Source organism: Triturus cristatus, chromosome 4_2, assembly GCF_964204655.1.
Source record: "Triturus cristatus chromosome 4_2, aTriCri1.1, whole genome shotgun sequence".
NCBI classification, from domain to species: domain Eukaryota; kingdom Metazoa; phylum Chordata; class Amphibia; order Caudata; family Salamandridae; genus Triturus; species Triturus cristatus.
The window spans coordinates 421,884,402-421,910,598 of NC_140586.1; the positions used below are offsets into that span (position 1 = coordinate 421,884,402).

At 43.6% G+C, this 26,197-nt stretch overlaps 1 protein-coding gene across 2 annotated transcripts in view; it reads right to left on the reverse strand.

The window, feature by feature from the left end:
• Positions 1-23,294: 23,294 nt before the first annotated feature.
• The window catches only part of DPH5 (diphthamide biosynthesis 5), a 344,961-nt gene continuing 342,058 nt past the window's right edge, over positions 23,295-26,197 (reverse strand). For both annotated transcript variants that reach the window (XM_085601905.1, XM_085601906.1), the window contains one exon: positions 23,295-23,857. In XM_085601905.1, the coding sequence (XP_085458031.1) occupies positions 23,622-23,857 (236 nt within the window). In that variant the 3' untranslated portion in view covers positions 23,295-23,621. The remainder of the gene's footprint in view (positions 23,858-26,197) is intronic.

The window sequence follows — 26,197 nt, forward strand, 5'->3', positions numbered from 1 at the left end:
CATGTTCCCATAGAAAATTGCTTTTTTGGTTTGTGTATAACGTTGGTGCGGTTTGACAAATCTTCACGAAACTTTCCCAAAAAATGTATCTCATCTACCGCAGCTCCATCCTGGAAAGTTTGGTGGTGATCCATCAAGCAGTGCTGAAAAAAGAGGGGGTTTCAAAACACATTTTCCCCATGCAATTTTCTATAGGAAAATATGACACAGAAAGAAAGGGAAAACACAGAAACAATGTAGCAAATTAGAAGGCAACTTGTCATATGCCACTTCCACTTGCTGCTAACAGTCGCACATATTGAGACATTCGGGACCCAACTGGGTCACAAAAACCTGTTATGAATTAAATTAGCAGAGGTAGCGCAACACATGAGCCATTAATGCAACAGTGGTGTGCACGTTTGACCATGATCATTGGATGAGGGGTTACTATCCGACATAGAGGATTTGAACTGAAGATGAAGAGCAATTATTGCAGAGAAAATGCCCACAATTACACTAATTAAAACTATGAGAAAGTTCAGCCCCTTGAAGAAAGAATGTTGTACCTTCCCCAGGAGCTCATGGATGTGTAATAGGTGCCAGCAGTTCATGCCAGTCTCAACCTCCCCCTTCTGGTGTCATCCTGTAAATGGATGGATGTTACAAAAGCCACTGGGTTTGGGAATGGACAGCACATTCAAGGGTCAGGCAACAGTGTATTGCTCCAGATAAATGCCCATTGTTCCAATGCTCATAACGGAGTCACAACCATCTGAATGTTATAATATTTAGGGTTTTTTCCTAATAAAAGTAAGAGTCTTCGGATCAAGGACCATAACTCGTAGCAGAAACGATATCCTCAAAGTTAATATCATAAAGAAACAGGCAGAGAACCAAAAACATTGACGTGTCAATTATGTTTTCTTTCATTTTTTACATGTGTAGTGGGCACCATTGTTAATTAATTAGAGCCTCTAGGACCAAGATGACAGACAGGGGCGGCTCCTCCATTAGGGTGGAGGGGCGATGCCCCACTGCTTTCTCGCAGTGAGAGAAGCAGAAACATAAAATGGTATTTTTAAATACCATTTTATGTTTCTGCTTCTCGCAGTGCGAGAAAGCAGAAGGGTATGCCTGGTTGAGGGTGGGCAGGTTGGGGAGGGGTGAGCAAAAGGGTATGCCTGGTTGGGAAGGTCAGGGAGGAGTGGCTTGCCCAATGCTGTGGGCCCTGACTGTTTGGTCGGCAAACTAGTCATGCTCACTCTCTGCCTTTTCTGTATGTAGGCTGCATGCAACTGACATAGAGAAAATGGCCTCCCCATAGGCGCCAGGCTGGGCGCCGTCCCCATCAATCACAATGCTGCTATTGCAGCGTTGTGATTGGCTTAGGGGAGGGAGGCTGCCTGTGGCTGCTTCCTGGTGGGAAAACGGCACACGGGTCCTGGCCAGGAGCTAAGGCAGCGCGGGACTCGGTAAGGTAAATATTTTAACATTTTAATTATAACTCCCCCACCTCCCCTCCTGCGGACCACTTGCGCGACCCCTACCCATGAGTCATGCCGATGCCAGCCACGATGTAAAGGAAAATGAGCGGTCTGCAGCGGCTATTACGTGTTACATGGCTGTGACATGCGGATTCATGGTCTCTTACGGAACACTTCTTGAAGGGCAGTTTCGGAAAAGAAGGAATTTGATTTGCCTCCACTGTCCTGCTTCTCTCCCCATGACACCGGCCTCCATCCTTCGTGTCTCGGCCCTATCCCCAGGCATATTTTTCGGTCTCAGGCATACCGTTTTCATGGTTGCCTAGCAAAGGTGCGATGATGCACAAAATATAATTGTTTATGCCTTTACAGTGACATATTTTCTGCTATGGAGGCGGTAGTGCGCAAAAAACACCTTGCTGTTTTCTCTTCTTGTTTATGACAAGATAGAGGCGGCAGGGCGGGCTTTAGCCTTTTTGGCACCCCCACATGACCTCCTCCTCAGATTCCTTTACTACCTGGCAAAAGTGCCCCCTCGTCTCTCCAAATCTCCTCTCTCAAATACTATCGAGTCCATTGGGCGTGAGATAGGTATTAGCATATTAAAGGGTTAGTCACTGCAGACAAAGGGCAGACTGCGCTGCCGTCCCACACCAGAATAGTGTTAAACCTCCCCTACCCGTCTAGGCTCTCCTCTGGTCGCACCGTGACACCCCCGGCATGTAAATCTCATCGCTCCTGCATGAGCAGTACTTCCCACAATTTGTGAATATTTCCACACTCTCGCGTGGGCAGTATATTCCCCCATTGTGGACATTCCTGTGTACGGCATTGCATTCGAGCAGTATGTTCAGTATCATGTCAAGTAAACATTGTGCTCCGTCAGGTGTACGAGGGGAGGGTCATGCGAGGGTGGGTGAGAGGGACTTAACCCCGACAAATCAATTCCTATCGCAAAATGCCTGTGTCTGCGCGAAGGGCTATTTATTCTTCCCAAACATAATTTATAACCAAAAGAACGCCATCCTTTCTGCTCAAAATAATATTCTCTCTGTGTGCATTATGAATCTATCTCCCCGCATGTGTAAAGCGCATATTCTGTCCCCCAAATGATATTCCCTATTATCATATTACTCCTCCTGGGAATGCAGTAACTTCTTGTCAAAATATTTTCTTTCTCCCCAGAAATGTCTTTCTCTGTACCAAAATATGTCTTCCTCAACAAATCATCCATTGTAGGATCCAAAATGGTATTTCTTCTCCTCAAACGGTTGTTCAGTCTTTCCCCGTGAAAAACTTTTCTTCAAAAATTGTACTCCCTTTTCTTCACCAAGTTCTGCCTTCTTCTTCCCACCATGATGTGCCCTCCTACTTCTTTCACACAAGTCCTTCCCATATCAAGGATTCATTGTGTACATTTTGATCAAGTGCTAAATAATTTATTAGTGGAAGTAAGGACACTGTTGGGGGACGGGTGGACTCGTGGGGAAAAAAAGTATGCTGTAGAGGAGATGACACTGTTATGACACTGAAGTGCAATAGATGAAAATGAAAGGCCTTTACTGTCAAGGGTACAGGAAATGTACTTGACAGGAGCAAGGACATGCTTTATGAAGTCCATTTTTATGCAAAGCAAAGTGTGTGGGCTTATGCGTATGCATGTGTGCATACATGTGCATGCACACGTTGTATGTGCTCTTGTGTTTCATGGAGAAAACATTCTGAATTGAATGAATTCCATTTTCTAAAGGGGGAGAAGAATCTTGTAGGAAAGATGGAAAGTCATTTTGTTGTTTCGCTGTAAATTGCCCCTGCAAAGACACTGGTTTGCCATGTACGATAAATTCAATATAAGATATTAAAATGAAAACAAGTATTTTTATTCTGCTTTCAGGGCCTTCTGTAACTGCTAAGTAAACTGTATAGTCACTTAACGGCAGAAACAAGCCCTGAGAAAAAAGAGAATTTGAATTTCATATACTTAATGCTGCCAATTTGCAACACTATGTACATGACCTTTAAGACAAGTTATGCAGTACTAAACCCATACGCGTGTTCCATATAAGCAACTCAGTAATGTCCTGGTGGTGTAAAATGCAAGGGGACGCTGGGAAGTGATGTGATGTGATAAATCTGCAGAGGGCCTACCCACGTTCATACGGACGGATCTTTAGCTTTATTTTATGTGAGCAGAAATGGGCTCGCGCTAATATGTAAAGCTGCTTGTGAAATCTCTTTATTAATGTCATAACTACACTTTCACAATTGCCTTATTAACATTCTTGCATTCTCAAATTTGCTTGAAAATGCACCATTTGCCTACTCTTTTTTACCAAAATGTGCTCTGGGGGAGAACCCCCCTTATGACAGTTGGGCTTGCTCGCTACGCTCGCTCGCCACAGGACACTCGTCATGAACTTTTACGCCTCACCACTTTCAAATGTCGCCAGCCACAACTGGTGACAGATTCCTTCACCTGCCCTCATTATTTATACCCAGAGCTTTCCATGCTTCCCGAACCTCAGGAGCTTTTCGCCTCCTTTTAAGTAGTAAGGGAGGGTATTCCAATGTCGCAGCAACGGACAAGGACCCGCCTCCCCATTTTTCCATTTTAGTAACGGGAATAGCAAATTCAAGTTTGTGCACTGATCTGAGTTAGCGTTCTGGTGGAACTTCTGTTATTTCTGGGAGACAAAAGGTGGTCATTACCACAGTATACTCCTCGGAGAATGCAGGTCGCCTTGCATTTGATTCACTTAGGAGCTAACAACCAATTACGCTGCTTCCTATAATCTGTCATTTCGTTTTTTCAGTTTGAAAAAAGTGCGGATGGCAGCATTTTATAAAACGTTGAAGGCAGTCCATGCTCGTTTTGTTAGACCCATGTAAATAGAACTGCTAAAATGAAGGTTGGAATGGATATAATCATTGGCAATAGCAAATGTATAAGAGAATGCTAAAAAGAAAGGATTCTCTTCAAAACCTGATAGAAGCAGAACTTTGTGACAGAAGTAATTTGGGGCTCAACGGATAGGTTCTAATGTAATGCCCATATTTCAGGCTTACGAGACTGGCATTGGCCCATTGCCCATGGAAAACAACCAAAGAGAACTGCCCATCTAGATATTTTATTTCAGATGGGGAGAATGTCACTTTTTGGTGGATTTACCACTAAATCATTTGAGGTCAGCAAATGTTAGGTTGCAACAAACTCTGAATTAAGCGTGGTTTCAGCATCTTTAGGATTAGAAGGTAGTTTGAATATAAATTGTGTATCATTAGTGTAATAGTATGTCTTGATTTTGCAGCAGAAATGCTAATAGAGAAAGGCAGAGATAAAAAAAACAAAAGCAGCAACAAAATGGATCTTGTAGAACACCCCATAAGTGGTGTTTTGGATGGGAGGTACATTTGTTCAGTGGTGCAGATTAGAGTCGGTCAGTCAAGCTTCATTATAAAACTTCCTCCCACACTAGACCCAGCTTAGCTTAATTGGTCACCAAGGCTTTTAAAACAGCACAGAAATAGTGTGGATGGATGCGGACAATGGTTCAGCTGGTCAGCTTGCTTAGAATACCGCCATGAAGTACTATTGCTTACCTACATTCTACCTTTGGTCAGTATGAAGCTAGGACTGGAACCAGGCAGAGACAATGGGCAGATCTGTGTTGCGTGAAATTAGCACGATGGGTCCTTCTACCTTAATTGCGAACATGTTGACCATCTAGTTCTTAATTGCCCTTGCCCCCCATTAGGCACCTTGCCTTTGGCCTATAATTTTCAAGCAGTCATATATTAGTAGCTAATACCCTGAGTTCAAAGCATCCTTAGCATTAAACAAAACACTCTTCGTAGGATAATTCATGTGAACAGATCAAGAAATGTAAATCGATTTCAGATTGAACTACAGGTCAGTATGCCACCTATTCATAAACTGTAAGCATAAAACAATGTTGAACAACAGTGTGAGAATATCCCTCTTTTTCTGTGATCACCCCCAGTTTGTGCTGGCTGGTATTTTGAACTCTGCACTCTGGAGGACTTCTGTCCAGGCCCCCAATGTATGTGCTCTGGGCTCTAAAATATGGTAAAAGTGTCCAATAGTCAATTGGCATTGGCTTTCCAGTAAGGCCAGGGTAAATGGAGCAAGAAAACTACTAATGGCATGGAAGGTGAATAATACCTGTGGTTTGCAGCACAAATTGTGCCAATCACTAGGCTGACTAGGCTAAACATGTTTGTAGGGCTATAAGTGTTGTCTGGCTGCTGCAGCTCTTAAATCTACAGGTGAACCTGTAAAAATAACTTCTTTTGACCGGAAGGCAGTGGCAGCTCCTCCGCTATGGCGGAGGAGTGTCACCCCACGGCTTTCAAGCAGTGCGAGAAGATGAAACATAACATGAGATAACTGTTATGTTTCCTTTGCGGGCGGGAAGGTAAGTAGAGCTGCTCTGCTTACAGAGCAGGTGAAGTGGTTTGCCCACTCAAGTGCGCAATGACATTTTGGTTGGCCCTCTCGGGGCACCCAAAGCAGTCATGCGCACTTTTCTGTTCTCCATGCAGGCTGCATTGCAGCCTGAATGGAGAACATGCCTACCACTACAGCCCCTGCCAGGCCAATCACAACGCTGCATTGCAGTGTTGTGATTGGGGAGGGAGCCTGGCTTCCTGTTAGCGGACTCAGGGGAGCAGGAACACAGAAGATGCGGGACCCAGCCTCAAGGTAAGTTTTTTTTTTTATTTCTAAACTTGCGACCCCCCCAAAGCCTCCCCACAACCTCTGCGTCCCCTGCCGCCCCCCGCCCCCCCCCTCACTTGCGAGCCATGCCGGCCGCCCCTGCAGGAAGGAACATTACTTTTAAATATTAAGTAACCCCAAAGTAGGCCTTGTATCCCAAACGATAGGGTTCCTAATATTTAAAAGTAGAACATGTAGGAATTTTATGTTTGCATGTTGCTAAAGTGGCAAACCACCTAAAGCTAGTTTCACTGAACAGGAGTATAGCGGATACTATAAGGTAAACTAAAGTTCATTAAAATACTATTTTTGCAAACTCTGAATTTGGATAAGCTACATAAATAATTCAACCACTGTTTTTATATTTGTTTTAAATCCAATTCATTGGTGAAGTTGGATTTTCCCCTTATTGGTGTGTGAAAACTGCTCTCAGAACAGAAACAATGAATTATACCTTTTGACATGAAGACTTTGGTGTAAAGTATGTGTCTCCTGTCAGCTCAGGAATGGTAGTTTGGGGGAGTTCAGAATCTTCATTAACTTGAAAGAGAACAATGGGAGGCCTCTCCACTCATAGTTAGGTGTAAAAGGATACATGAGGAAGAGAAGCATTTGTTCCCCAGACCAACTGTAGCCAGCTTGGCACCAGCCCTGTGCTGGTGTCACAACCGGTTTAGAGTGGTCGAGGAGGAGGGGACTGCTCAGTTCCTTAAACACAGCATGCCTTGGACACCAGCCACTTCCAACGGAAGAAGAATCTCGCCATGTTGCATTATACTCATAGTATTGCACTGCAAGATAGTTTGAAGTAATACAAATGGTTTGTGACTGTAATTACCCTTGCAAACCATTGTCCAGTTACTGACCCCCAGTTAGTGTGGTAAATGATTCGCAAGGAGAAGCTTTCCCTGTAGGGAAGCTTCTCCTTTGGTAATTACAATGGACAGCCCGTGTGGGAGCAGGCAGTGGTCCAGCACCAACATAGTGACCTGCAACCTCCAACTAATACATAATGGTAAACTCGTCTTCTTAACACTTCAATAAAGGGAATCTTAATCAGGGCCGGACTGGGAACCAAAACCAGCCCTGGCAAAGTGCTCGGCCGGCCCCCCCCCCAGGGGTTCGGGTGCAGCCAAGCTGTTTGCCACGGCCTTTTTCGGCCAATTTCGTTACAGCGGCCGATATTGCAGCTGTGCTGCAAAAACGGCCTTGTAACAAAATCGGCCCCCAGGGGCTCAAAACCGGCCCCCAATCCTGGCGGCCCACCGGGGAAATGCCCAGTGCCCGCTACGGCCAGTGCGGCCCTGATCTTAATTAACAACTCAATTTCACTTGACCTTCATTACGAAAACTAAACAAAATACGTTTTAGTTTCTTCTTGATTCTTGCTTTGATTTTCTTCCTATGGTGTATCGCCATTTTATTAATAGCAAAGAAGAATGACTGTCTTTTTTATTAGTATAAGGCAATTACAAGGAATGTTTGATTCAAGTGTCCCAAAATCAACGCAATTCTTTTTCCTTCTACACTAAACAAAAAAGGCAACCAAAAAAACTGATTTGTGCGGTACCCAATACCTTGTGCAGGATGTAAGATGTACAAGTAACTGGTCCTTGATAAATGATGTAACACATACACTCTCACATGCCATGCTGCTTTCTAATGGGCTGAATAAAGACAGAAAAAAGGCTGTCCCTACTAAACCCAGTAAAACTGGTACATTACAGAAGATGGAAATCGTCCTTCCCCAATCGCTTTATTTTAGGCTGATAAAATCAAACCAATAGTCATAAAACATATTTCTAAACCACAAGAAGAAACACGGACAGCGTTGTTCGCTCTTCGGTGTCTAAAACTAAATGTGCAGATCTCAACTGACAGAAAAGTAACCACATTCTCAAATCAGACAGACCATTTTGCTGACCTGTTAAAAGGTGCCCTCTCTATTTTTTTATTGAAATTCACCTCCATGCCTAGCTGATAAGAGCCAATTTCACTTTCACTCTTCAAATATGCCTCCCTAAGTCTTACTATTAACTTACAACATTTCTAGTTTCATATAAAACTAGATTAGATATGCGATACTATACTGTTCGGATTTGTCACTGAGCTCATTTTTGTGGTTCTGCAAATTAAAGATGTAAAATTGTTCTCTGTATATCTTTCCTATGATATCTGTTTTCTTTGGAATATTGTACTAATTGTGTCTCTGTTCTTTTAGTTCCAATAATTGCAGACCTGGGCTCACCTAATCTAACTTGCATTTCTGTGCTTGTTTCACCTATATACCCAAATTGCAAGGGGGTAATATCAAGTAAATGACAACATCCCTGTGTTAGTATTAATTTGTGAAATGTCTCCATCTGAAATGTTGTGCTTTGGAAATATCATTCAATTGGCGATGTACATAGAATCTTTTTTTACATCACTATATATTAAGACTGGGGTGGTTCCTCTGCGAGAGCGCTGGGGCGTTGCCCCCCTATATTTGTGGCCCGACACCTATTTGCGGCCTCCTCATCCCCACTGTAATAAAGCAATTTATAAATAAATTCTGGCTGTGGCGATCAGCTTTTTAGCCGCGGACCAGTTGCATAAATAAAGTTCCTGAGTGAGGGAGGTGGGTGGTGTGTGGCTTCAAATACACGGCACAGTAAACATGACTGACAGTCACTGACTCACTCAAGTGTGCATATCAGGCTGGCTGCAGAAAGACAACCACCCAACCCAACATGCACACTTTCTCATCTGCTCAATTAGTGAGCCAGGGGACTGGCAGCTGCACCCCCCCCCCCCCCACCCTCCTGTCTCCCAATAATGCTAACTTCGCCTGCTCAAGCCAATCCTTGCACTGCTCTCATGCGTTGTTGCGCAAGAGAGCAGTGCAGGAATTGGCTCAAGAGATGCGGTTAGTGGGCCTCTCCGGGGCACATGAGTGCTGGGAGGTTCTTTTAAGGCACACAGAGCTCATGACCAATCACTGTATGGCTTTATTATGAAGCCATACAGTGATTGGCCCTTTTTCCTGTGGCAGTGCTGGAGTCTGAATCTTCCTGCCATTTTGACTACTGTGCCAGTCCACCAGCAGCAGTGCAGCATTGTGGCAAACAGTAGGAGTGCAGGCACCACAAAGATGAAGCAAAGTGGTGGACGAAGGTAGTTGAGATGAGTAGTGAGGTATATTTTTCCTCTTTCTCACCATCTCTATCATCACCTCTCTGACTCACTCTAACTTGCATGTTCAGTCTGCGACTGTGAGTTAAGTGTATTTTTTACTATATGGTTGTGGTGGTGCCACTGGTAATAATTTGCCATAGAGATGTCTTTTTGTTATACTAAAATATTTAAATTGTTATTGTTCACATGTGGAAATTCATTGTTGCACCAAGGTGAGTTGACTTCACTTACTGAAGTTAGGGGGCACGTGCCCTCGCCTCGGACCTTTCTTGCTTAGATTCACATACTTCTTGGTCAACCCTGTGCTGTTTGCCCTTTCCAATTCTTTGTTGGGTGTGTTGTAAAGCTAATATAAGCTCTTGCTTGTCAGCACACCCGAGGGGGCTGAGAGCATCTAAAGCAGGTTGCTGCCCGATGTTGCACCAAGGAGACCCCAGCTTTGAGCCAGGGTATAGAAATTCCGGCATCATGGTTTAGAGCTCACAGAGGCTTCACAATTAGGTTGCGATATTGCTAACGTTAATATCTCAAAACATTAAAATACCCAAAGCATAGCGTACGATATTTAGCAGTCTGTACGTTATTTTCATCTATGCACCTCGGGGTGGGGTACCGCCCTTATGGCCTGCTATCTCATTGCTGAAGGAGCGTAAACAACGAAAATGTGCTGCTTGATGCACAAGTTGGTTGAAATTGAACAAAGAACACTAGGATGTGAAACATACTTGGTGTTATCTTCTCAGCTGAGGCGGCACACACTGGACATCAGAGACATTCCTCATCCACTTGATGGGCTCCCGGAAGAACGAGGTGAAGGGGCTCCGACACTCCTGTATCTCACGGTTATTCATAGGCTATCTGCTGAAAGAACCTCCCCCCCTCCGAACTGTGGTTGTGGAAGGGTCTCCAGCCACCGTGTCAAAGACAGAAAGTGTCTGTAGTCATGGTTTCATGTTGGAGAATACGGAGGCCATCCTTAAGGTTCTTTCTGTAGTCTGTGAACTTTTTTCAGCCATTTTAGCTCTGCAGGCTTCATGTTGAGGGACCCCAGTGGTCTATTGAAACAGTTCACTCCTTGAACCTTCTTAAATTTTGCAGCGCTCACATGACAGATGCTGCTTATCTCAACTTGCCATTTGCAATTGTCCAGCTGATATTTTATCGTTACGTGTGGTGGCACAACATTGCTCACTATATTATCCTTGAAATACGTCGTGGCTAGGCTTTGAGATGCCTGGCCACATGTGCACTCTGCCCAGGCGCATGGCTCATGGATGTTTAGAAAGTGTCCTTTCTTCTGGAAGGAAGCCAAAGTAAAGGGATGTCTCACCCACGAAGAACATATCTCACACACATAAAAAATACACGTAAACAACCACACAAACACTTGTAGACAGCCTTACAACAAACACAGGCAACCACACCCAAGCAAACAAGCGTATACTAGTCATTGATAATGCTCACCACAGTCTTGCAAAACACACATTACCCCATGAGAGGTTTATTTGCTGGACTGGAACTAAATTTATATATTGGCAGCCTTAGGAAGAGTGCTCATCTTCTGCTTCATAACTACACTTTCACAATTGCTTTATTAACCTTCTTGCTTTCTCAGATTTCGTGAAAATGAACCATTTGCCCACTCTTTTTCAGGGGGAGAACACCTCCCCCTCCCAGCACCCTTTACACCGGTTGGACCCGCTCACTCGGCACAGGGCACTCATCTGGAACTTTTACACCTCACCACTTTCAAATGTCACCAGCTGCCACTGTACTAAGAGCAAAGTTACGTAACTCAAATGTAATATTGACAATAAGACTGCTGTACCTGTCTGTATGGCGAATATGTGTCCTTACACATAAGGATTGATAGCGAGCCAGATCAATGACAATCTTAGCAGCAACAAAATAATTAGCAAGTATAACTGAGGGTGCATTTGCATCATGAACAGGTCAGGGTGTTACATGGACGAACGTGTGATCTGCTGGTTCTGAGTTGTGGGTATTGAGAGGTGTTACATGTGTATGAACTTCTACTCTCTCTTTGAATTATTCTATTTGTTAAGTGAAATGTTTGCTTCGTAGCTAAATCAGAAAGTTTTTTCTCTTGATACAGTAAGTGACATTGTTCACATTTGATCTTTGGCCGCACCCTATCAGACTACACTTCCCCATGAGCCTACACTTCCTATATAGGGACATCGACTATTCACAAAGTCGCAATATAGCAATACTATTTATTGTAAAAAAAAATATATATAATAAGATTTATGGTTGGCTCATTCAGTTCGAATTGAACATGTTCCCACACACCTGTAACCTACAAGCTCACCATTTAACTGCTGGGGAATGTTTGTTTTCTAAGATCCGACGTTTAAAGCGATCTAGACTCTTATCAGAGTTGTCAGTTCGGATGCTTCTAAACAGCTGTCTTCACCAATACTATTAAAGATGACGCAGGTCTTGGGAAATGAATTGTAGTGGATGAATTGTTATAAAAGGACTGGTTATACGCAAGTCTTTAGAGCCGATCTAGATTTCTCCTCGTTTCTATTGGGTTTTCTGTAAGTATATCACTGACCTGTATCTACACAGGGCCGTACTGGGAACCAAAACCGGCCCTGGCAAAGTGCTCGGCTGCCCCCTCCCCCCACCCCTCCAGAGGGGTTTAGGGGTGCGGCAGAGCTGTTTGCCAGGGTCAGTTTAGTCCGATTTTGTTATAGGGGCTGATAGCAGCCATGCTTGAAAAACTCCCCCTCAGGGGCCCTAAACCAGCCCCCACCCTAGGGGCCCAGCAGGGAAATGCCTGGTGCCCGCTGCGGCCAGTCCAGCCCTGTATCTACATCCCTATCGAGGGAGCCTTGAGTGCTTGACCACAGCTACCACTGAGGGTCAAGTGCAGGAGTGGTTCTCGGTCAGTTGAGCAGCATCCGTAGTAGGTTAGGACAAGACATCAGGAGTAAAAGGCCTCAACCACCACGGTTAGTAACAGTAACCATGGTGTGCCCCATGCAACTCTGAAAGGGAGTCTGACAATCTCCAATTTTATCAATTGAGATCTCAATACCAGGATTTTCTTAAGCTACATTTTGGTATTTTGTGAAACGTCTATTGATACATGAACCTCATGGTTTTTGTACAGGAGTAGATACTTAATTTTCCTGGACACTGTGATCACAGATCTCACCTGTGGGAGACAAAGATGACAGTACTAATGGCCTAGGTAGATCCTGCTCAGGGTGCATCAGGACCTTTTCTGGTGTGCTTTCTGGAATTTCATAAGCAGTTCAGAAGTTGGGGGGGCAGGTCCAGTATTAAGGATGACAATAAGGACATTATATCATCCTATTATGCTCTCTCTAAAAAACCTGATAATCTGAAGTTGTTTCCCTGGTTTCTGTCTTCAAGGTGATCTTCCACAGCTTCTACCTGATCTGCGCTTCTGTGCTTGACCTTATTAACTTAAGTTCGGCAACAGGTTTTGAAGTTCTGTCTTTTATAGAGTCTTTGGCTAATCTGATTGATGTAAATTCTTTCATCCACGCAAGTCAATGTTGCAGAAACCTGGGTGGCCTTCTGTTTACCAGCCTTCCAGTACAAAGTACAGAAAGTTGGTAGGGATATGAAACCATAGAGTGCTTGGACATGGTGATGGCATACAACTGTTAGAAATTGGGTTCCGGTTGGCAGAGGTGTGCAGCCTTGTCAAGCAGGAACCACAATCTTAGTCAGGGTAAGCCTGATACACACCCTAGATTAACCTGTGCTCATCCTCTAGTAACTTAGTACAGAGCAGTCAGGCTTAAGTTAACCACTTTGGTGCTGAGGACGGAATGGTTCTGTCCTCACTCACAGTGGTCGTGTGCTGAGGATGGAACGGTTCCGCCCTCTGCGCACGACCACCAAATCGCTCTGCTGTTCACAGCAGAGAGATTTACTTTTTGTTTTTCAGCCTCAGGAGCTGGGGGAAGAGTTTTTCCAGTCTCCAGAGGCATTTTTTTTAATGTAATAGCGATCATGCTAATCACACGCTGACATCATTACATTGAAAGTGAGAGTGAAATGAGCAGATCAGCTCATTCAACTTTCACTGCTTTGGTGCTTGGGGGCTATCTCAGCCCCCGAGCACCGAAGCACACAGGAGAGATATAGCTGAAGCCTGCTTTCATTGCACTTTGGCACTTTTAGTAACGGAACTGTTTTTAACCCTGCTGAATTTGATCTATATTGCGGAATTGCACAGCTTATTTGCATTTGATTCAAAATTGTTTTACCTATTTCCTTGAATCCGCCTCTGCCGTCCCTGACTTGGTCGCCCCTGCCCGGTCCATCAAGGGTCTCGTCCCGGAGGGAGGAATAGGTGACTTTTGGTCCAAGGGGGGTTAGCGCTCTGGTGGTTGCGCTCCCCCTCTACAAAACCGGATGCACTGCACGACGCGCAGCGGACGCATGCAGCGGGTGCGCCCAAGGCGCGCCAAAGGCAAGCCTGTCTGCGCCGGTCCACACCAGGACCTCGCCAGGAGCCAGGAACCCTGCCGGTTCCTCACAGGATTCTGTATTACCTTATAGAATCTCTTACTACTGTGAGGCATTGTATAATCTAAGGCTTGGACTTTCAAACCTCAGTGGGAATCCCACTAAAATTCATCCACAGCCTCGGTTAAGACCTGAAGGTCCTTTTTCTTGTATCCACTGCCAATTCCAATGCAGCTCCCTTAGTAGCACGACAGCTTCAACAGGTAGCTCGTCCCCACCTATCTCTATCCCCAAGGTAGTCTCCCCCCCTCTCACCGGAACCTGGGAAAGAGCCTAAAAAATCTATTCAAAGGATGGAAGAGTGTTTTATGTAATGCGAGATCCCTCCCTAAACATGCTATAGAAATATGGGATTTACTCACTTCAGTAAATGCAGATTTAGGATTTGTGACAGACTTGGCTCGAGCCACATTCCACCCCTGCAATCACTTTAGCACTCCCTCCTGCTTACAGGCTACTTAGGGTGGACAGACCTTCAAAAGTGGGTGGTGGAATTGCTTTAATCCACAAAGAAGGCATTGCAGTTTCAATACTTGAGCAATGCAGCAACATCAATATAGATATCATGGTCTTCAGCATTGACTTACACCCCCAGCATGGCTGGAAAGGGGCCTTAGTATATTGGCCCCCCGGTCCGCTGGCAGACTTTTCTATCCAGCTTCCAGAAATGATCACCCCCTACGTAATTTCGAAAAACAAATTCCTGCTGCTGGGTGACTTCAATGTGCACAGTGAATGTGAAGCCCTCTCTGACACATCGCTGCTCCTGGCAGTCTTAGCTCTCCTTGGCCTCACAAAGCTCAATGAGGGCCCAACTCATTCTGCGGGTCACACACTGGACATTATCTTTTCTAACGCCTCCTGCATCCAGTGTGAACCCCCTCAACCTTTGACGTGGTCAGATCACGCGTCCATTGAATTTACTATTCAGGGTCATAACATGACTGCCACCTCCACTGCTAATGTCCCCAGCACTTGTAGACAATGGCATAAGATCTCCCCTGATAGCTTCCAGGTAGCTTTCTTACCAACCTGGGAAACCGAAGCCAAACCCCCCCACGTTGAGGAGGGACTAGCCAGGTTCAATTCACTGGTTACCAGGACCATCGATTTACTGGCGCCCCTAAAATCATTCTCAAACATAGCCAGGCGCCCTCAATCAGCATGGTATTCTACGGAGCTTCATGCTGAAAAACAAAAATGCAAAAACCTGGAGAGACGTTGGCGTAGCTCCCATGAACTGAGGGACAAAGATATATTCAAGAATGCTCTCTCCTGCTATCATATAAATATAAAAGGAGCACGAAAAACATTCATTGCCCATCAGTTAACTAAAGCAGAGAATGCACCGAAACCCTTTTTCAGATACTGAAATCCTTTACTTGTCCAAAGGCCTGCGAATATCCTGAGACTGCTTCTCAAGCCCTTTGTGATGAAATCGCTCAGTATTTAAAAAATAAAAAATAGATCTTATCTATGATAAGATCGCCCCCTTGGTGAGTCAACAACTGATTACATCTGCTCCTACTCCTATTGATCTTACCACTCCACAACTGCTTGACAGTTTTTCTCCTATGTCAAATGAGGTGGCAACAGCCTTACTTCGTGCGGTCAAATCTGGCTCTCCCCTGGATGTCATCCCAGCAAACACCTCACCACTTTCAAATGTCACCAGCTGCCACTGTACTAAGAGCCCACTCTTTTTCAGGGGGAGAACACCTCCCCCTCCCAGCACCCTTTACACCGGTTGGACCCGCTCACTCGGCACAGGGCACTCATCTGGAACTTTTACACCTCACCACTTTCAAATGTCACCAGCTGCCACTGTACTAAGAGCAAAGTTACGTAACTCAAATGTAATATTGACAATAAGACTGCTGTACCTGTCTGTATGGCGAATATGTGTCCTTACACATAAGGATTGATAGCGAGCCAGATCAATGACAATCTTAAGCAGCAACAAAATAATTAGCAAGTATAAGTGAGGGTGCATTTGCATCATGAACAGGTCAGGGTGTTACATGGACGAACGTGTGATCTGCTGGTTCTGAGTTGTGGGTATTGAGAGGTGTTACATGTGTATGAACTTCTACTCTCTTTGAATTATTCTATTTGTTAAGTGAAATGTTTGCTTCGTAGCTAAATCAGAAAGTTTTTTCTCTTGATACAGTAAGTGACATTGTTCACATTTGATCTTTGGCCGCACCCTATCAGACTACACTTCCCCATGAGCCTACACTTCCTATATAGGGACATCGACTATTCACAAAGTCGCAATATAGCAATACTATTTATTGTAAAAAAAAATATATATAATAAGATTTATGGTTGGCTCATTCAGTTCGAATTGAACATGTTCCCACACACCTGTAACCTACAAGCTCACCATTTAACTGCTGGGGAATGTTTGTTTTCTAAGATCCGACGTTTAAAGCGATCTAGACTCTTATCAGAGTTGTCAGTTGGGATGCTTCTAAACAGCTGTCTTCACCAATACTATTAAAGATGACGCAGGTCTTGGGAAATGAATTGTAGAGGATGAATTGTTATAAAAGGACTGGTTATACGTAAGTCTTTAGAGCTGATCTAGATTTCTCCTCGTTTCTATTGAGTTTTCTGTACGTATATCACTGACCTGTATCTACACAGGGCCGGACTGGGAACCAAAACCGGCCCTGGCAAAGTGCTCGGCTGCCCCCTCCCCCCACCCCTCCAGAGGGGTTTAGGGGTACGGCAGAGCTGTTTGCCAGGGTCAGTTTAGTCCGATTTTGTTATAGGGGCTGATAGCAGCCATGCTTGAAAAACTCCCCCTCAGGGGCCCTAAACCAGCCCCCACGCTAGGGGCCCAGCAGGGAAATGCCTGGTGCCCGCTGCGGCCAGTCCAGCCCTGTATCTACATCCCCACCGAGGGATCAGTTAACTAAAGCAGAGAATGCACCGAAACCCTTTTTCAGATACTGAAATCCTTTACTTGTCCAAAGGCCTGCGAATATCCTGAGACTGCTTCTCAAGCCCTTTGTGATGAAATCGCTCAGTATTTAAAAAAATAAAAAATAGATCTTATCTATGATAAGATCGCCCCCTTGGTGAGTCAACAACTGATTACATCTGCTCCTACTCCTATTGATCTTACCACTCCACAACTGCTTGACAGTTTTTCTCCTATGTCAAATGAGGTGGCAGCAGCCTTACTTCGTGCGGTCAAATCTGGCTCTCCCCTGGATGTCATCCCAGCAAAAGTTGCCTCCTCCCTTTACAACAAACTATCCACACCAGTAGGTACCATCCTAAACCTTTCCATGGAAGAAGGACATCTTCCACGGGTCTGAAAGGCGGCTCAGGTCATCTCCATTCAGAAAAATACCAAGGCCTCCGTGAAAGAACTATCCAATCTCCGTCCCATCTCTCTATTACCTCATCTCAGCAAAATCTTGGAAAAATATATTAATCAACATCTAGCCGGCCATGTTGAAAATAATAGCTGTTTGGACCTCTCTCAATCTGGTTTTAGGCCCAATTACAGCACGGAGTTGGCCCTACTTGAGGTCACGGATAACATCAGAATGACCTTAGATAGTGGCCACTTCACCATTCTTGTGCTGTTGGACCTCTCCGCAGCATTCGACACGGTGTCGCATCCGATTCTGCTGAGGAGACTGAAGGAGATTGGACTCAGGGGAATGGCCTTTCAGTGGATGACCAGCTTCCTGTCGGATCGCACTCAGACCGTTAATCTGGGTCCTTTTCGGTCTAAGACAATGGAATTGACCAAGGGTGTCTCCCAGGGCTCTTGTTTGAGCCCTACATTGTTCAACATCTATATTGCCCCCTTGGCCAACCTTCTTGGGTCCCATGGTTTCCTGCCCATTTCTTATGCTGATGACAATCCGCTTCTCTTCTCCTTTGAGAAATCTTCTTCCCTGGCCGTGTCCACCTTTTCAGGACGAAAGACTGCTATTGCAGAATGGATGAAAAGTAATTTTTTTACAGCTTAATGATGGAAAAACTGAGATAATGCTCTTTGGAGATGCTTCTCTTCTATGGTCCCCGAATTGGTGGCCGGCAGCTCTCGGCTCGTGCCCTAATTCCAAATCCTTGGGCATTCGCCTTGATCATGCATTAACATTAAAGGAGCATGTCACCCACACTGCTAGCACTTGCTTTTGTGTGTTGGGCTTGTTACGAGTTTTTCCTCTCCTGCCAGACTAGACGCGAAAAACTCTCATCCAGACCATGGTTATCAGCCATCTCGATTACTGCAATGCTCCCCTGGTCTCTGCAAATGAGTCATCCCTCAGCAGGCTACAGGTGGTTCAGAATACTGCTGCGCGACTCGTTATGAACTCTCCGTTCAAAACCCCGTCCCTCCCCCTATTACAAAATCTTAATTGGCTTCTAATTCGAAAGCGCGTCAAGTTTAAGGTCTGCTGCACAGCCTACAAAGCCTTACATAACAAAGGCCCAGCCTACATTTCTAGGAAGATTAAGCCTTATGCTCCCTCAAGAACTCTTAGGTCAGGAAGCATATCACTTCTACAAATCCCCAGAGTTAGGAAAGCAAGATTAGGTGGTAAATCCTTTTTATACCTCGCCCCCCTCTACTGGGACCAGCTGCCCATTCATTTGAGGATCTGCCCCGATTACCTTCAGGAAACTACTTAAGTACACTCTGTTTTAACTCCTTTTTTCAGCCTGCCAGCAGTCTTGTCCTAAGCGCATAGATACCCCTCAGGGGGTATTTCAGGCACTCTACAAATCCAATAAACAACTATAATAAATCATTAAAAAGGGGAGAATGTCCCCTTTCCAATGGTACCTTTGCCCAGTGGATCACCGAAGGAGAGTGATCCCCAAGATGGAATCCACCACTAGACATCGGGGCGGAGTGGCTACTTGGGCAAGGGTTTTTGCTCCCCCAACTGTTTTTAGCCAATTCAGTCGTTCTGCCAGCCGGAGGACAGATGCGGGCAATAGCCCCCGAACTGCCCCCCCCCAGGTTTCAAACCTTGGCAGTTTCTCTTTGTGCAGTCTTTGCAATTGTAACTGTACCTTCCAACATACAATAATGATCTCCCAAAGTTTTCAGGGTATAGTTCAAAATAATTTTCCAACTTGTTGGGTACGTCTCAACATCTAAGATTCGACAATTGAGCAAATATTTTTCTCCAACGCTCTTCAAGAACAGACTATCACACATTTATATAAACCTGCAATCTTACCCAATTGTAGTGGACGCGTGACCGACAGTTGGTCTAAATTTAGAAACACATGTATATATATTTTATAGTTCAACGAGCCAATGACGTTTTTGCCTTCACAAAGATTGTCAATCATTTGTTGCTATGCCTCACTAATATTTGGTCCCTGCTCCCAATATGATGAAAAGAAATGGGAGTACTCTTCCCTCTACACTGCTTCCTCCACAGGAGAGTAAAGAAATGGGTATGTGGGAATATTCCATCCATTCCTGGGATTAGGACTCAACCATCAGCCTTTCATAGTCCAGTAAGCTGTGCTGTCCTTTAAAATCCCCATTACTTCTAGGTCCTCCCATACTTTTGATCTCTGCTTTCCTTATAGCTAGTGTCTCCTTATAAATCCAGCTAACAGCAGTTGTTCGTCCTCAGAGCATGAGCTCTTACTAAGGGCTGATTTAAGATTTTTGTGATCTGCTGTACATGCATGATTTTTTTTTTTTTGCAGAGTTTTATATAGCGCGAACTTGACCCGAATCCAATCAGGTATCAGAGTGCTTTACATAGCACCAGTTACGTTACATGAGGACACACATTCATTTTTTGTTAGGCACGGGGAGATTAGGTGATTTGCCCAGATTCACAGGATGTTCAGCGACATTACCGAGACTCGAACCCAGTTCCACAGGTCCGAGGTCGAGCGCCCTAGCCGTTAGGCCAACTCCTCTCCCCTAAACCATCTGTGTGGCTGCATGCTCTTCTGTGGTTTCTGTGGAATTAACATGGATGAAATAGGAGAGAGCAATGAATTAACAGCTTCTAAAAAAAATGCTCAGGCTCCAACATGGCCTGTGCTTGCTATAATGGCATGCCGATTACCTCCTATACAATAAGGCATGCATTATTCTTCAATGAAATTATCCCACTTACCTCTATTCCTTTTATTCTGTGAATGTTCGCCTGCTTGGCCCTCACTCTGGTCACTACCGCCTTTAGGATTAATGACTATTAGATTGAACTTTCTCACTAATGGTGTGATATATGATATATATTCTGCTGCCATTGTATGTGGCACCTAATTTCTCATTTACTAGCTCTACATCACAGGCACAAATCAAGTTATTGGACATCAGAATCCTATTTAATCCATCTCCCTAGGTGACAGGTCTAAAATGTGTAACCCAGTCCTACCCTTGTCTAATATGCCACAAATGGGAGTGTTGCCTGAGGTGCACAGGAAAATATCAAAATCTCCTACACATAAAAACAAAACTTCTTTAAGCTTTTCTAGAAAATTAACCAAGAACATCAAGCTCATGGATTACCTGATTCGAAGTAACATAAAAAAATGTATGAGACAAATTTATCAACATTATGTCATAATCTTCAGGTGTCCCGAATAACAATAATTGATTAAAAAGGTGGTGCATTTGAATTGATCAACACACAAGTTTGGACACCCTAAATGAGATCATGACTAACCCTCCTCTTGCTCTGCCTGCAACACGTGCGGTTGCTGGGTTACACAAAGTGTAATATCCATTTACGGAAAAAGGATCTGTGCCCCATGTCTCTTGGCAACAAATAATGTACGTGGTATATTGAAATATCTATTTATACTGTACAGTTTTAGACATACTTTCACAATAAACGTGGTTAAAACTTGGGTGTGAACAATTTGCAAACAATTCCATATGAAAGTTATACATACAGATGCCCTACATATAGATAAAAACTGTTAATCTGCATCTTCTGCTTCATAAAATAATTTGGCCTCATGGTTAGCTGAACATCAGTTAAGTTGGAGTCTTGCTATTTTCTTCCAAGCCAAGCAAAAGATCCTACATTAATTTCAGTAGTTAATGTGTTTTTATAAAAACAAAAACAAACAAAAAAAAGAAGCATTGTGAATTTTGATGCTAATAGGCTGGGAGAAAAATTGCAACAACAAGCAAGTTCCATATTTCCAGAGAGAATTTAGATTTCATGTGAATTCTGCTGAATTCTAAACCCATGTTCTTGCCTATTTCTAAAGCAATCAAATTGCTACCCGAGCAAATCACCAGGTTGGCCACACTCAGGCAAATTGTAAGCTTTAACTTATACTCTACAAGTCCTAAAATGTTTTCACATTGATAGAGACGTGTTGAGTGGATATACATAAACCACATCAAGAAGGTCAGAGAGAGGGAGCTCTGGTGTGTGCCACACATATTCTGGTAATGGATGCCCTTTGGCTCCTACTCTAGTGTTAACATTTCTATACAGACTTTAGATTATCCAACTGCAGTAATAGAGCCCAAAATACCACCAAGAAACCCAATTAAATACATAGTGCACATTGTGACTGCTCACTGTCAATATGTTTTGATCCTGGGATACTCCAACAAAAGTTTAGAGAATAGGTATTTTGGCAGACATTCCCTGCATGATAGGTTTTTGGTACATTACCTTCAAGGCCGACTAGTTGATGTTTCCCAACTGTGTAGCTCCCTCAACACCACCATGGCTTTGTATGTATGCATGTATGTAAGTATGCATGCAGTGGTATTTACATAGCGCAAGATAGCTCAAAGACAGCGGAGTAAGGGAATCTGCCTAGACTTATTAATATTGCTCTTTTTGAAGTCTCCTCCATGCAATATTACAAACATCAAGAGCTTCTCACATGAGCCAGCTCACCTAGAAGGGAGAGAGGCACTACCATGTGAATGAGCAAGGGCCTTAACTAAATCAGCAAATAAACAAGGACCAAGGTGTATATGCTGGGGAAAGGAGAGGGCAACTTTGTAAAGAACCAGAATTTCGAAAATCCTACAACTCATCCAAGCAATCATATTTTGAGCAGCCATGTTAAAGTCCAGAACTAAGAGGTCATTTAGGGAGTGCAGAACGCAGGACACCTGCCATAAAGCCTTAGCCTTGCACATTTCGAGATTGGTTACCGCTTTCTTTCTGAACGTGGAGACTCAGCTGGTTCTGCCTTTAGATTCAACTTACTGGAGACACATCCACTATACCACCATTGGTCTGCAAATGCCTGATGACCCACCCAACTGAAGGCTGGCTTTCCCGTGAGGACTGTTCTTGCCTGGGCTCGCGTGTGGTCCCAGGCAGGAAAAGCTCACCAATGACCACCATGTCCTGGCAGAAAACTCTCAGTGCCTAAAGTCTAATTACATTTGTTACACAGAAATAAAATCCGTCTGCGGAGAGTTTTTCTGTGAAACAAAATCAATAGAGACCTGGCTGTCATAACCAGGAATTAACATTTATGAATTCAAAAGCACTTTCGTCAAACATTTCCCACCAGAGAGGTGGGGGACTCTAAATCGAATTAACAGGCTGCCATGGAAATGGTAGAGGTGGAGCCTCTGCCACACTAGCGGTTTGTGGCCGGTCCAACAAACGTAAAACAACCACCTGAGTTGAACCCTTATCTGCTACAACAAGTTTTGAAATGGGCCAACTTCAAGTTCACTTCTGGATTCCTGGTAAATCTGGAGTATTTCTGATAACTCTGGGACCCATGGACTCCATTCTTTGCTCGCTTTGCTTTCTGCAAATACTTATATTTTCTGAATCCGCTGTTGGTATTTACATTTCTGCTTGTTTACAGCATCTGTGTTTTTTTTTTTGTTTGTGTGGTGCAATATTTCTGCTTGCTACAATTAGATTGGTTTGTCTAAGGGTCACACATGTACATTTCACCCCGGGGTTTAGGCAGATTCAAACTACAGTGTGGTTCGGGAAATAGGTCATGCATTTTTTGAGGTGCACGAACAAATGCAATTTAAAGCTGGCCTTAGTCGAGACCTTATGATTTTATTAAAATTATATATATCGTAATTTTATTTATAGGGGCTTTCAGCCAGCCCTCTTCAAGCATTCATCTGTTGTTTCTTCATTCACATTTTTCTTTCACCCACTAAAGCATAGGAACTGGGTCAGCCGACGTCAGACATTTATCAATGTGAGTGATGACATTCTGCTTTTTCACAAACGAGCACATCCACACACAACACAGCTCCAGGGACTATTATGACAAAGAGTGGTTTTAAGCACAAAAAAATATTTTTGCTTTGAGACAATTTTTTTTTTTTTATATTGGGGTGGCTACAGCAGCTCCCCCAACAATAAAGTTTTACAAAAATAAAATAAGTATTAGGAAAGCCAAAAGGCTTGTATCCAATGCTAGATTTATTGGGTTTGCCAATGCTGGTTCTGTTTTCTGTTGAGTGTAGCCAAAGCCCTTCCTGAAGAAAGATCACTGATGTGGTATATGCTAATGTACAGCAAATAGATTGACCAGTTATCTGTGCAGGAGTTTAACACATATTTAATATTGTATCATGGAACAAAATTAAATAACTCATTTATTTGATGGTTCGATGTACTTTCAAAAACACTTTTAGTCTGCATCCCTAATGTTCTGCATAAAATGAATATTTACAAAATAAGGTAAACAGAGATAAACAGTGACCCTCGCACTCCTGGTTGCTTTATGCGTTATGAGGAATATGTTGAGCTGTCTGACATGGTCAAGTTGTCCAGGCAAGATTCTTCGACGGCAAAGAGCTTCAGCATCTCGATCTCAAGGGGATGCATGCAGCCGGTTATTATCAAGGAATGGAGAGGGCCACCCAGCTCCACCGTGCCCATTTGCTGCAAGGTACCGGCAGCAATTTTCTGGTCTGCGGCGCCCACCCTAGCAAGACCGACACAGATGGTCTTCTCGGTAATGGCTGAAAATAAAATCAAGAAATATGAAAAAGTTACACAAGCAAAAAACTCTCAATTTAGTAGTTTACATCTAATTTTGCAGGGGAAGGGCCTTATTTTGAGTTTAGCATATGGAATAGTCAGTGCACAAACATGACGGATGTCCTGTCCGCTGTATTACAACTGCACCTGTAACACGGAGGATGAGATATCAGACACATTTGTGACAGGGTATCCCATCTGCCAAATCCTAAATCAGGCCCATATGTTTGCACAAGTGTACACCACCCATAGTTATTTTGGATCTACACCTCTATTGATGACAGAGTACGGCATGGTCAAGTGTGGCTGTCAGTGCAAAATATTCAATCACTACTGCCTTCAAAATATGCACAAACAAAAGTGAAAACTGATTTTCTTTCAGGTTTTCAGTTGTCATGAACTATTTCATTTTAAGTTGTCAATGGGAGACACCTTCGAACCATTTCTGTCAAACAGATGCTTCCCCGTGTTCTTGAATGTGTATGTATGTATATACAAACCTTATGCACGGGAAAGTTGTGCACTACAAAGTTCTGAGGGTGATTAGGATGTTTACTTTGATCCAGTGTAATGTGTAACATTACATTTTCTGAGTAGTTTCAGGTATTCAATAAAAACTTGAGATAATTTCAATACATATCACAAACTACATGTACGTTTTCTATAATGCCTTTTTCTCATAGAATCAAGTATTTTCTGCAAAATTGATAAAAACGAAAACCTGACACAGAACATTAATTTTTGTTTGAAGACGTTTTGTTTTATGACGATGCCCATAAAATCACATTCCAATGACAACCTGGTGACATCATGAATATCACTTGGTGAACGTGCTCCTAAATTTAGGTTTGGAGCCTCAACTCCTGCAAAGTTGCCTTCACTTGATTTGTTTTTCAATTTAACATACTATATGTCAGGGAAAGGCGAGTGGGAAGTGCTGCTCCGTAGCACACACTGCCTTTGTGTAATTTCCATCACAGCCACTTTGCTCTGGGCTCTGACAAAGGAAGAAGTAAATTATCTGATTAGTGCAACTCCGGTTTCCTGATACCACCCGTGCTGCTTAGCTGATCAGGTTTGATCAGTGGTATCAACGGTTGTGCGCCACCAGGTGGCGCTCATGCTACAGCCTGATCCCACGCCGATGATAAAATAGCAGCTGCAGTATTAGTGAAAACAAGCTTATTTTACAACGTTGAGGTTCAATACGCCGAGACCACACATGCCTGCATACAAGAGAGAGTAAAACTGAGAAATAAAATGTAGATACATGTAGAATACTATGGCAGAACTCAGACATATACTATGGTTGTTTGTATTTCCAGGCATGAAGAAACAAACTTTCAAGCAATAGGGAAGTGGACAGTCGGTATCTCACCTGGTATTCCATGTACATAACATCACGTGTGCGTTTGCAAGTGTACACACATTGTGTGGTGTTAGATCAGAGGTTCTGCTTTCAGCAGGGAGAATCAAGCAGTATTCTTTCTTAGCAAATGCAACATTTTATTATTTGTAACGCCAGTCGATCCATAAATCCAATTCAGAACACTTTGAAAAGCTGGTTTGGTTGGCACAAGACTGAGATGTTTCGAAACCACCGTGAGAAAGATAAAGTAAAGCTTGTGTGAAAAGTGGCTGTGTAATTTTAAATTACTTGGGAGACCGAAGATTTGCAAATTTATCTGATCTGGCATAACCACACTACTGCTAAAGCGTAGTCAAGATAGAACATAATACTACACAAAATATACAAATAATGTGAAGTTCCTTGAAAACTACAATGAAAAATTAGGTCGATGGACCGTGGCCTCCGCCTCCTCCCCTAAATATGGACTTCTGAACACTGCCTCACTCATTCAAACACACGCACTCATTTCATTAATATAGGCCAATGACACTATCTAAGCTAGATATTCACGCTAACTGCGAGATTTATGGAAAGTAGAATTCTGCATTAACCAGTGCATTTTGGAAACGTAATCGTTGTAAAATAGCATGAAACCTGAACCGGATCCAAAGACTATGGAATGCTTGTGAGTGATGCACATACCTAGGAATTGTGTGACCCCCTACTCTCACTAGGCATGGTGCTCCACACAATGTCACTCCACGCCACACAATATCACTCCACAAAATGACACTTCACTCCACTCCACTCCACTCCACTCAATGCCACTCCACACCACACAATGCCACTCCACACCACACAATCCCACTTAACCACACAATGCCACTCCACTTAATGCCATGCCACACAATGCCACACCACGTCACACAAAATGCCACTCCACAAAATGCCACTCCACTCCACACAATGC